The sequence below is a fragment of the Phoca vitulina genome, unplaced genomic scaffold (assembly GCF_004348235.1).
Source record: "Phoca vitulina isolate PV1807 unplaced genomic scaffold, GSC_HSeal_1.0 scaffold16, whole genome shotgun sequence".
NCBI classification, from domain to species: domain Eukaryota; kingdom Metazoa; phylum Chordata; class Mammalia; order Carnivora; family Phocidae; genus Phoca; species Phoca vitulina.
In genome coordinates, this window is record NW_022589719.1 from 13,071,075 (window position 1) to 13,083,339 (window position 12,265).

At 42.8% G+C, this 12,265-nt stretch overlaps 1 protein-coding gene across 1 annotated transcript in view; it reads right to left on the reverse strand.

Annotated features, from left to right (window-relative positions):
• Positions 1–7,956, reverse strand: part of FBXO3 (F-box protein 3) — a 32,695-nt gene extending 24,739 nt beyond the window's left edge. The window contains exons 1-3 of the mRNA XM_032413889.1: positions 7,814–7,956; positions 3,811–3,900; positions 1,754–1,917 (exon numbers count right to left, since the gene is read on the reverse strand). Of these exons, the coding sequence (XP_032269780.1) occupies positions 1,754–1,917; positions 3,811–3,900; positions 7,814–7,917 (358 nt within the window). The 5' untranslated portion in view covers positions 7,918–7,956. The remainder of the gene's footprint in view (positions 1–1,753; positions 1,918–3,810; positions 3,901–7,813) is intronic.
• Between the last annotated feature and the right edge of the window lie 4,309 nt (positions 7,957–12,265).

The window sequence follows — 12,265 nt, forward strand, 5'->3', positions numbered from 1 at the left end:
GAAGAAAGAAAAAGAAAAGAAAAAGAAGCTGCTGTGTATCTTTAGTTTCTTCCTTTCTTGGTAGCTCTGTGCCTCAAAGGAGAACCATGCCTACATTTTCATATTCTAAACGTCCTAATATTGGACTAGCTCTCTAAGAGTCCTAAGCACTCTGGACAAAATAGAATAGGTCCTCTCTCCCTTCAATTGTTAAGACCATAGCTCTCGCGTAAGCTCTGTATTCACATCCTGGCTCTTTTATTTTGTGATGGCAAACAACTTGCTTAGTTTATTATGTCTTAGGTAGTTCACCTATATAATGAGAATAATAATTGTCTACACCTCATAAGATTTTGGCAAATTAAATGGAATAATATAAGTACTTAGCTTAGTGCCTTACTTTGTGTATAATAAAAAATAGCTATTACAAATCCTTACCTATTTTATTTATCACCACCACATACCTATTTTTGGAATTACTTTCCTCTTGCAATTATTTAACCCCACATACCAAGTGGATATTATTCTCCCCCCCCAAAAAAAGGAAAAGAAAAAATCTATTAAAGATATTAATCAAGGATACTTTCCTTCAAAGCTCTACTCTCTCTACCAAATCACTCTTTCCTCTACCTCCCAGCAATTCCGTTTGAAGTACCTAGTCATGCGATCCTGGTCTGTATGAAATTCGTATTTGCATGGGAAGTTACAGTGGAAATATGACATGTAAAAGGAATAGTGTTTCCAAAGAGACCTTAATTCAAAAGGAATACATGTGAGAACTGATTCCAGTTTCAGCTCAGTAGAACCAAAACATGTTTAAAATTCCTTTGGAGAAACCTGAAAAAACCTGGAAGCTAAAGCAGGTAAGTAGCAATATATCTGCAATGTGTTTATGTACTTTCTTGGGCATAAATTAACAAATCAAATTAGTGGGAAATAGCTTGTTAATATTTCTTGCCAGAGTTGGACAATAACAGTATAGTAGAAAGACCACAAGTTCTGAGGTCAAATAGACCTTAGTTCAAATCTTAGTTTTCACTATTCTGTAAATGTCAAAATAGGGATGAAAGTTTCCCTTACTTTATTATGCTGCTCTTATACTCTGAAAGACCCAGGTCTTTAGTATTTGGTCTTTCTAAATCATTAGACTATCAAACAAAACTTTACTTGCACTAAAAATAAGAAAGAGGGTTAACACAGGAGGCCATTTTTCGATTAAAAAAAAACTCCTTTGAAAGAAATCACAATAGTTATCCTCAAGCAATCTTAGTGTTAGTGAGCTTATTAAAAAACAAATGTAAAGAGGCGCCTGGGTGGCTCAGTCATTAAGCGTCTGCCTTCGGCTCAGGTCATGATCCCAGGGTCCTGGGATTGAGCCCCGCATCGGGCTCCCTGCTCAGTGGGGAGCCTGCTTCTCCCTCTCCCACTCACCCTGCTTGTGTTCCCTCTCTTGCTGTGTCTCTCTGTCAAATAAATAAATAAAATCTTAAAAAAAAATAAATAAAAAATAAAACAAACGTAAGGACACTAGGAGTTCGGCTTTCCCTTCTAATAAATAATCACGTGGGTCCCAAGGCAGGCAAAAATGGGATAAGCAGTAGAGCAAGGGTCCTTTTAGCAATATAGGCTTCCTATTTCCTTGGCCAAATGTGAATGGTGAATTACAGATAATGTTGGTAAATTACAGATTAGCATAGATGATAGAAACCCAAAGTTATTTAACCTATTTATACTATAGTTACTAAAATGAAGGGAGACCCTGCATTGCCAGTACCTTTCAGAGATAAAACCATCCGAGGACATCTGGGCTCCAAATATTTCTTGAGATCATCCCAGGCCTTTTTAATAGCAGCATAATGGTCAATGTATCTTCCTACATCAGAGTAAGTATCTATGAAGAGAGATTTCCAACACTGATTCTTCTGTGTTTTCTCTTCCCTAAATAGATTTTAAAACATGAGATTAAAAATCTTTTGAAATGAAATTAAACACTTACCAACATACTTTATTGGGAATTTGTGCTTACTTTTGCCTTCCTTTTCATTTATTTTAGCTACAAATGAAGACTAGATAGCAAAAGTGATACATACATCAAAAAAACTAACAGGAGTTATTGCTGGCATGGTGGGATTATGAGTCACCTATTTTCTTACTTTCTACTTATTTTTTTCCCTAAGTTTCAAATCCTTAATGAAATATAATGTGAATTGTATAGGAGGTATGAATTTCAACTTACTCCTTAAAGCATACCAATTATAAAGTTTTAAGACACATATGTAGCTGTTTTATTTTAGAAATTATTCGGAATTTAATGATATAATACTACTAATCTAATTTATCTACATTGGATTAGCCAGGAAATCATATAGCACTGAAAGTAATCACATGATTTAATATCTCTATTTGGTACAATTCCACAAACATCTATTGAGTGTCTACTCAGCCACTGAGGGCATTAAAAATGAAGCACCTTTTTTGCCCTCAAAAATATATATATTCTAATCAGGGAGAAAGAATGAAGTGTCAATTTATGAGTCGGAAGTGGTATAGGATAAGACAGACACAAAGGGCCTTCTGGTATTCTGCTAATGAGGTTGGACTTTTCCTGTAGGGAATGGAGAGCTACTAAAGGGTTTTAACAAGGGAGTTGAAAGAGCAGAACTGTGGTTGTGGTTTGGGAGGTGTGTAAACTAGAGGCACAAGAGATGAGTCAAGAGGGTTTTGAGTAGTCCAGGTAAGAGATGATGAACTAAACTAAAACTGGTAGCTAGATGAAATGAGAAGGAAAATTCAAGAAATATACAGAGGCTAAAATCAGAAAGGCTTGGTAACTGAATGAATGTAGGGACAGAAAGAGAGGAGATCTAGGATGATTCCTGTTTCTGGCATAAATACCCAGGTGGATGCTTCTGCCATGAGGACTAGGAATGCAGGAGGATCAGGTTTAGGGATGGTGAAAAGAACAATTCAGGGTGTTGTTTTGGCTGGGAGGCAGGGGTGGAGGGTGGGGGCTGGGGGCAGGAGTTGGAAGCAAAGCATCTTTTTATTAATCAAAATAATATATATACATATTATCAAAACCAAAAAGTACCAAAGAACTTACGATGAACAATTAGTCTCCTAGTCTAATCCCAACCCTTCAAAGGAAACTTCAGTTATTTCTGCAAGTTATCTCTGTAATTCTAGACGTTCATGCCTCTACACTTGATTTATCAATTTTACATCTATCTACTGATACCCCAAAGTAAAAGATCAGTTCATGGCAATACTTAAAATGTCTTCTTCCCCATTCTTCCTCCTCCCAGTGTTTGATAACCCTGTTATATTTAGTTCTATTAGGTAGCTTGCAACTTTAAATAATATACTTAGACCTCTAGTTCTTCCTTTGCCAACTTGTCACTACTTGATTCCCCTCGATCTAAGAAAAAGATACTGGCAACCCTACCTTCCCTTTCATCTTTCCCAACTGCCACCTTCTGTCAACTGCACTTTGATTCTGTCAAATTTATTAACATTTACTGAACTCAGAGAGCCCTTGTGGGTGATCCAATTAAGATCTCGGTGGGGATGTCAGGGATGGACATTCAGGTTTGGGAGTGAGGAGCACACTGTTGCCACCATAAATGGCCAACAGCACATGCAGAATTCACAGAGGGAGAAGAGCGGTGGCCCAAGGACAGAAGTTTGGAGAACACCAGCGTTTACTGGCAGGCACAAGAAGAGCCTCAAAGGAGATAAAGAGACAAGGGTGAGAGAAGAGAATCAGGACAGACTAGTGTTATGGAAGCCAAGGGCCGAATTTCAAAATAACATTATTTCCTGAATACTCACTCAGATATCAGCCAGTATTTTTTGCAATGTCTTCTCCACAGTGGATCATGACTTGATAGCTGGCTAAGTCTTCGACTGACATAGCAACAACTGGCAATAACCAGATTCATGGTTAGTATAAAAGAAAATAAGAAAACAATTTAGAAATAAAGATAAAAATATTCAATGTTGTTTTCTTTCATTCCTTTTGCTTTTCTTATTTCCCACTTTCTACCCTTATAATTGTAAAACAATATTTTCTAAAACCTGTTTAGCATGTTAGCTAGTATAATTACCTTGTGAGTGGTGAAATCTTAACTATTTGAGTTCACAAATAAACCCCAAAACCTCTGCAACTGTAATTTTCATATGAAAGTCTATAAAACATATAAACCATTGGAGTTAATTTCAAATCAAAGAGTTTTCCTACACTTATTATTGGGACGGTATTTCTACATATAGGAAGAAACGTTAATCAGGTATAAACAAAACGGTTTTCTTTTTAAGATCTGTGACACATTTGATATTAAATACATAAGCCTTTTGTCTGTTTTGTTCCAATTTTTTCTTAAAGGAAAGAAATACTGCAGCCAAAATCAATCTTAATTATAGCAACTATTGGAGAGCCCATTTATAAAATACATCGGATTCATAATAGTTCTAATTCAATATCTATAGCGATCCAAATTAGTATCAGCTACTCAAAATCACGGAATGTTGGAAATAATTTTCTTATTATATAGAAATTTCTAATACAATAGTGCTCCAGTCCTGTAAAGGCTACCCTAATTAATTTGCAAAAAGAATGAACCTAGGATTAGGAAAATAGATTTCTATCCTCTCAGAAGAGGAATCACAAGTTACAGAAAGTTGATACTCAAAGATCTCAGTTGGGCAATAGGTAGTCAACTAAGTGAATCTTAAATTACATGGGATTTGTCAAGGCCCTGATTGGGGCATGTTAAAAACCAATTGATGGTAAACAAAATAGCTTTCGTTAGATTTTCAGATTTCACACAAATATCATCCTCATCCTTTTATGCCAAGCTCAGGAAGTGCCCAAACAAACACTTGCAAACATAGGAATCCCTCCAGTTTTGTCAATTCAGAGTCCACTCCCTCTTTTCTTGATCCTTCTTTCTCCACTGTCCCAAGAGGTAAATAACAAAAAAGAATCTCTGGAATAAGCACCAAAGGAGATTTTGATGCACATGAAGGATGAGAACAACTGTTCTAGACATTCTGACTCTGTTGGCTTGGGGTAAGATCTGTATCTTGAGCATGTGTATGTTTAAAAAAGTGTCACATGTGGGGCGCCTGGGTGGCTCAGTCATTAAGCGTCTGCCTTCGGCTCAGGTCATGATCCCAGAGTCCTGGGATCGAGCCTGGGATCGAGCCCAGGATCGAGGCCCACATCAGGCTCTCTGCTCGGCGGGAAGCCTGCTTCTCCCTCTCCCACTCCCCCTGCTTGTGTGCCCTCTCTCGCGCTCTCTCTCTGTCAAATAAATAAATCTTAAAAAAAAAAAAAAAGTGTCACATGTAATTCTGATACATAGTAAGGGTTAAGAATTAATAGTACGCAATAAATCACCCTGGAATGGGGGAGATCCACATTGTACAGCTGATATTACACAATGATCCCAATAGACTACTCCAATCCAACCTGATCCAGTCAGTAAGTATGTATCAAAAACTTTGGAGCTCAGCAATGGTCAGGACACTTGACAAAGTGGAGCTGTACAGCGCAGGAAAGAAACTGTAGTCCACTGGAAACTTTTCTGTAGATAAAATTTGATGATGTTTGTGACGGTTAATTTTATGTGTCAACTTGCCTGGGCCAAGGGATACCCAGATAGCGGGTTAAAGATTATTTCTATGTGTGTCTGTGAAGGTATTTCTGGAAAGGATCAGCATTTGAAATGGAGGACAATGTGGGTGGTCCTCAACAAAACCACTGAGGGCCTGGAACAGAACAAAAAGGTTCCTACCCAAAGCATTTAAAATAAAATCTGATCCCCCTCATCTTGGCTCACAGGGTCCTGCATGATCTCACCAGTCTCTTCTCAAGGCACTCTGCCTGTGAGTCACTCCCTACCCTCCTGCAACAGCATTCTAGCACCCATCCTGGCTATGCTACCATCCAATCAGCTTCTGAATACACTGTTCCCTCTGCCAGGACTGCTCTATGCCAACCTTCATAGATGGCAACTCCTTCCAATTTGAATTGATCATCCCTTCCTCTCATTCCTTTACAGAGCAATTGGTTTATTTCCTTCATAGCAAACAGCAACTCTTGTAATTATGCACTTTGTTTTCCCATCTTGCCTACAAGGCTGTAAGCTTCCTAGGAGGGGCCTTATCTGTCTTGTTCACTATTATATTCCCAACATTTAACCAGCTGGCACTGAAAAAAAAAAATCTGTTGAATAAATGGTGAATACTAAGATAAACAAGACAGTCTTTGCTTTTAAGAAGTGCACAACCTATCTGGTATGGCAAATAAACTCTGCAGAGGAAGGAAGAAGGTAGAAGAATCAGGAGAAGCGGTCTTAAATAAATTCCATCTTGCTTAGGGTGAGAAAAGGTGGGCAAGGCATTCCAGACAGGGTCAAGAGCTTAAGCCATAGAACAAAAAAACCTAAATGTGTGGTATGCTGGCAGAGGTCTGATTTGGCTACAGTGGACTGTGCCAAATTGATAAGGACCTTAAATGCTCCCGAAAGTTTAGGTAATAGTTTGTAAACAAGGAGCATCATAGGTTTTTAAGGGGACTGACAGCGAGATCTGTCTTAGAAAAATCACCCTGGCAGCAATGTATGTGTGTATATGTGTGTGTTAGATCCCTAAGAGGCCATAGCAAGAAAATATGTCAGATGAAAAGTCTGCTTTTGGAACAGCCTTTTCCAAAGAAAAGACAAACGTTATTTCTCTGCTTTATGTACAAGCCTGAGTAGAGAAAAATTTATTGAAAAAAAAGTTACAGGTGCTAATATAGATAGCAGCCAGAAACTGGAGTTATCCCTCTGTCACCAACTAGCTAGGCCAACCAACAAACATCAATAAATCGAAGAATACTGTATGTCTAAAAGAATTTCTGATAACACAGGGCACAATCATCAAAGGGTTAAAATCCAATGGTAATCCAAAAAACAAAACGAAACGAATCTTGCCTACCGATCCTTAAGAGGGCGATTTTGCCTCCTCTGCAAATATATATGGTGGCACAAGAAAGACAGAGCCATGCCACCAGCTGTCAAGGGTGTAAACAGCGCCATTTCTTCCACCAAACAGTCCCGAGCGCTGAAGGAACTGGCATTTGACCACCCTTACCAGCAACCGGTGTTATTTTTGGAACGGATGCTGGTAATGTAGGAAACCCAGAGCCCACAGGAGAGAAGTCACCTGTATCGCACCACCGGAAATCACTACCAAAACACAGAATCCAACATGCAACCATGAGGAGGAAGGCTGGCAGCAAAACAATTATCAAGCACTGATGTCCAAAAGTGAGCCCTGCGAGATATTACGGTGCCACGGAAGTCGCACCTGAGGGTCAAGCGGTCGCCCCACCTGCCCACTCTGGCGCCGGACTCCGCAGGCCCGGGCCCAAGCAGAAAAGAGCGCTTGGCCCGGACAGGGGCTTTCCCAAAGCGTCCAGGGCTGGGCCAGATCGGGCGGAGACCAGCAGGACGGCGTGTGGGGGGCACCGGGGTCGACGGGGCGGCCGCGGGGAGCAGTGCCTCCCCACCTTAGAACTGGGCCTTCGCCGAGGCCTGGCAGAGAGGATTCTCGTCGCTCCTCCGGCCCGGGCCCTGGACCGTAGGAAGACCTAAAGGCGGGGCCCTTTCCGCCCCCGTCTCACCCAGGCCCCGGGGTGGCTCCGCAGGATCAGGGCGGCCCTCGCGTCACCTTCTGGCTGACGCGGGAGTCTGGGTCAGTCTGGGAGCCGGGCCTCCGTCCCTCCTGCCTCACTGTCTCCCCCCGCCCCGTGGCCCCACCCCTGCCATGCGTGTCCTCCCATTACTTGATTAGGTCCCGGTAGTCCAAGAAGGATAAGATGAGGAGCAGGGGATCGGTGGGCAACGATTCTAGGGTCAGCGTCGCTGACTGGGTCTCCATGGCCGCCATCTTGCCTGGCCCGGTGCAGGCCTGGCCCCGCCCCGGCCCCGCCCCGACCCCGCCCCCCGCCGCCACCGCCCGAGCCGCTCCCCAGTCGCTCGTACAGGTTTGTTATGTAACCGCCGGGACAGCCCCGCCCACGGGGCGGGCCGAGGGGCGGCTCCCGGCCGCCCCCGCCCCTCGGGCCCAGCGCCGGTGCGGTGGGACCCCGCTGCAGCTGGGATCCGTGTTCCTCCACGCTGCGCGAGCTCCGCAGGCTTCCCCCGTGCTCCCCATCACATCTCCCGCGCTCTCTCCTCCCATTCCGATCCTTAAACTTGCCCAGCCCGTAACCCTTTCAGTCTGTTCCAAATCTTCTGCCTGGCTCTATCCCCGTACGCGAAATTTTACATCCGGTATCCTCGAAGCCAGGCCCCAAATCTCACCCTAAATCCTCTCCGCCCTTGGCCCCCAGATCCTTCGCTTCTCTTCGTTTTCCGACCTAGAAACTCTTCGTTTTCCCCCTCAGCCTCCCTCGCCCTGCCTGTCCCTAGCGCACAGCAAGGTGGCTCAGAGCCTTGTCCACTCAGTAGGGGCAGAGTTGGGAATCAGCCAGAGGTGCAAGGCTCCACTCCCAAACTGGGGAAATGATCGTCGAGGGCATAATTTTAACCCCTTCCCTGAATGATAGGTGCACAGGGACTGAATCTAAAGATCAGCCGCTCTCACTTATTTGGTCTTCACGGTGATTTTTCAGCCTATTAGGGCAATGCAAAGTGTATAGTAAATGGATTTTTTCCCCCCCAAGGTTTAATATCCAAGGGTTCAGTACCTTGGGTGTGAAGAGATGAGCCAAGCCTGCCAGTGGGCGTCGTTGAGGCACGGTGATTGCCCATCCTTAGCTTTGCGGGTGGGAGAAGTGTCATGGATCGTGAGCTAAGGAATACACACTTACCTGAATCCTTCTTTTCCCTTGCTTTTCCAAAGGCAGCCTGCTGTAAGGGACTTTGGGGAGCCCAGTGAGACCTGGACATCACATATCTGTCATATACTTTAGTAGAAGTGAGATGGACTAGCTAACGATGCATAAACTCTATGAGCCTGTGGACTCATCTCTAAAAACCCTCCCTCCCCTAAAGTGGTTTATGGATGGTAATGAAGCCTTGTTTGTGTAAAGTACCTGGCTAGATATTCAATAAATATTAATTTCCCAAGCCTATGCATAAATCCATTACTAAGTTTTCCAAACGTTTCCATATCCTGGAGAGGGTTTCCTCCCAACCATTTGGAAAAGTGGAAATAATTCCACCGCCCACCCCAAACCGCTCCATTTCCTCAATTCATTAATGGTAATTAATGCTTTATATTTATGATTTTGTCTAATATTTATAACTCCTCTCCCCACCACACATACATGTTTTAATCATGTTTTGTTTTTTTTTAATTTTCTGTATGTTACAATGTTTTGATCCTAAAAATCTTGCTCTCCCGGGAAAGACTGCCCTCCTAGGGCTAGCTAATTCCTAAAGCTAGCAAACAACTTGGTTGGGAGATGGCCTCTCACGGGCAAGCCAACCACTCCCTTTATCTCTCTCTCACACACCAAGCCAGTGTTTCCCCTGCCCTAAATCATCTGAGGGCCAGGTACCAGGCAACTAGAGAACACACTTAGAGCCCAAAGCCCATCATGTATTGTTCAAACTAGCCAGTCCTAAGCTGTTTAGTCTGTCCTGCCCTGCCTTCCCAGTGGAAACCCTAATAAAGTCCCTGTGATGTAGGAAAGAACATTAGGGTTTGAAGCCAATTGCCAAGAAAGAATTCTTGAGACGTCTGGTGCAAAAAGGTGATTTTTATTAAAGCACGGGGACAGGACCCGCGGGCAGAAAGAGCTGCATTGGGGTCATGAGCAGTGGCGCATTATATACTTTCAAGTTGGGAGGGCATTAGGGATAGTGTATGTCTAGGGAATTTGGAAGCAAGGTTTCCAGGACCTTGAGGGGGCTAGCTATTGTTGGGAAAAGGTCATTTATTACCATCTAATAAAACCTTAGTCATGAGACCCTTCAGATGTATATCAGTGGGCCATATGTTTGGGGGGTGATTGCCAACACGTATCTTGGGGGGTTTAGAGATAAAGGAAATTTCTAAAGGAATTTTTATAGGTTAAAGTAGACTTACAAGGATCCTGGGATGGGGGGCGGGGGTGGTCAGGTTAGGATTGTCTTTTGCCCTTAGGAAAGTATTAACATCGAGGCAGTCGAGTCCCTAAAGGAATGTCACTCTGGCTGTTTCAAGGACTTGTCAACGGGCTTAGGTAGTAAGGAAATTTAATAATTTTTCTTCTCCCGTTGTTTCCCACATTGCCTTGCCTACGCTTTCCCCTCGCTCCTTCTTCTGCATCCTAAGAAAACCTGATGCTTCCACTGTGGCCCTGCATGGTGTAATGCACCCCCTTCTCTAAGGAAATGTAATAAAAATCTTCCAGTGGCATTGGCACACTCATCACTCACTCACCTCCATAAGTTCAAATCCCACCCATACGAACGAGACACCCACCTAGGGAAAACCACAAAAACTAAAGCAAAAAAATCTCTGCTCACATCTCTGTAATCCCAAACTATTTATGGACATATTCAGAGCATTTATTGAGTTGGATTCGGGTCGGTTGTTCCCTATTTGTCTCTCTCACCAGACTGTAAGCTCTCAGTCTTTTTTATCCTTGTAACTCCAGGGCCTAGCACGGCATTCAACAAGTAGAAAAGTTTTAATTCAGGTTGAGTGAATGAAGACAGAACGGTCATTTCAGTTTGCCAGGGAACCGTACCTGTCTATAGGTAAATGCTTATAAAGGCACTTGATTCTAATTCATGTTTGTCTCTATTTCTCCCTCAGATAAGCTACTGAACTTGTTTTAAGTTCAAAAATTGGGGGGTAGTTTTAAGTACACTGCATTCGCTTCTGCTACCCTATTGTATTTTCCTTTTTTTCTTTTGGACTTGCTCCAGAACTAATGAGAAGACTACAAGTATGTTACCCTACTGCCATGGCTGAGATTAAGGTGAGATGACAGAGGTATTCACCTGGGGCACAACATTTAAAGGAGTGCCAAAAAAAAAACCCTCAATAATCAAGATAAGTAATATTTTAATGCAGTATTTTTTAAAGCAAAATTAATGCAAAAATCCATGAACAAAACACCAAAATTCTAAATAAAAGCAGGATTCTACAGTGCTGTTCAAGCTGTATGGGAGCCTAATGTGGGAGAGCTAGATTCTAGCCTCATGGAGTCGAAGAATGCATCTTTGGGACAAAGGAGAGTGAGTAAAGCGATAGAAATTTATTAAGTGAAGATACAGCAGAAATTCTCAAGAGTGAGAGCGGTCTCGACTGGCTTGCCACTGAGGGCCTTTAGGGTTGGTTCTTTTATAGAAAGCTAACCAGGGACCTTGAATCCTTTTAATTAACATCTCTATTGATATCACCTTTGAGCAAGGACTAGTGATAACACTTTCAATGGCTTACTTCCTTTTTAGGGTCTGGTTATTCTTTGTTGGTCACAAGTGATTATCATAAAAAAGACACCCACCCCACATGCCTAGGGCAGGGGGGTCCGGTTTGTTCCCTTATCTTTGGTTTCCCCACACCTCCACATTTTTGGGATTTCTGTGAGCCTGATCACATAGCCCCCAACCTATCTCTCCCTACCTATCCCCTCCTGTCCCTTACTCATTAAGGCAAAAGGAAAGAATGTATACCGAAATACATGTTTTTACGTCTTTTTAAATGGTTATTTTTTTTCCCCAGAAGGCAGAGGGGTGCTGAGGTGGAGGACTTGCTTCTCCCAGGTAGTGGGGTTCAGAACTCCTGCTATCCTCCCTAGCCCCTCTTTCCCAGGCTGCTAATTGTTTTGGATGCTACTCTTTAAATGGAACAGAAGGATTTCACTAAAATAGTATTTGCTTGCCATTAATATTCCTATGGTAGATCAGAAAGCACAAGGTGGGGGCACCTGGGTGGCTCAGTCAGTTGAGCGTCTGTCTGACTCTTGGTTTCGGCTCAGGTTGATCTCAGGGTCCTGGGATGAGCCCTGCATCCTGCTCAGGACTCAGTGGAGAGTCTGCTTGTCCCTCTCCATTCCCCTTTGCCCCTCCCCCTCCCCTTTTGCCCCCCCCATAAATAAATTAATTAATTAAATCTTAAAAAAAAAAAAAAAGAAAGCACAAGGTTCTGAAAGAAGAGTTCATCCATGGCATTTTTAAAGAAAAGTTTTCTCGACTCTCAGGAATAGATAACACTTGAGAAATAAATACACTTACATGTTTTCTCAGAACCCCAGTGTCGGGTGCCTGGGTAGCTCAGATGGTTAAGCATCAGCCTT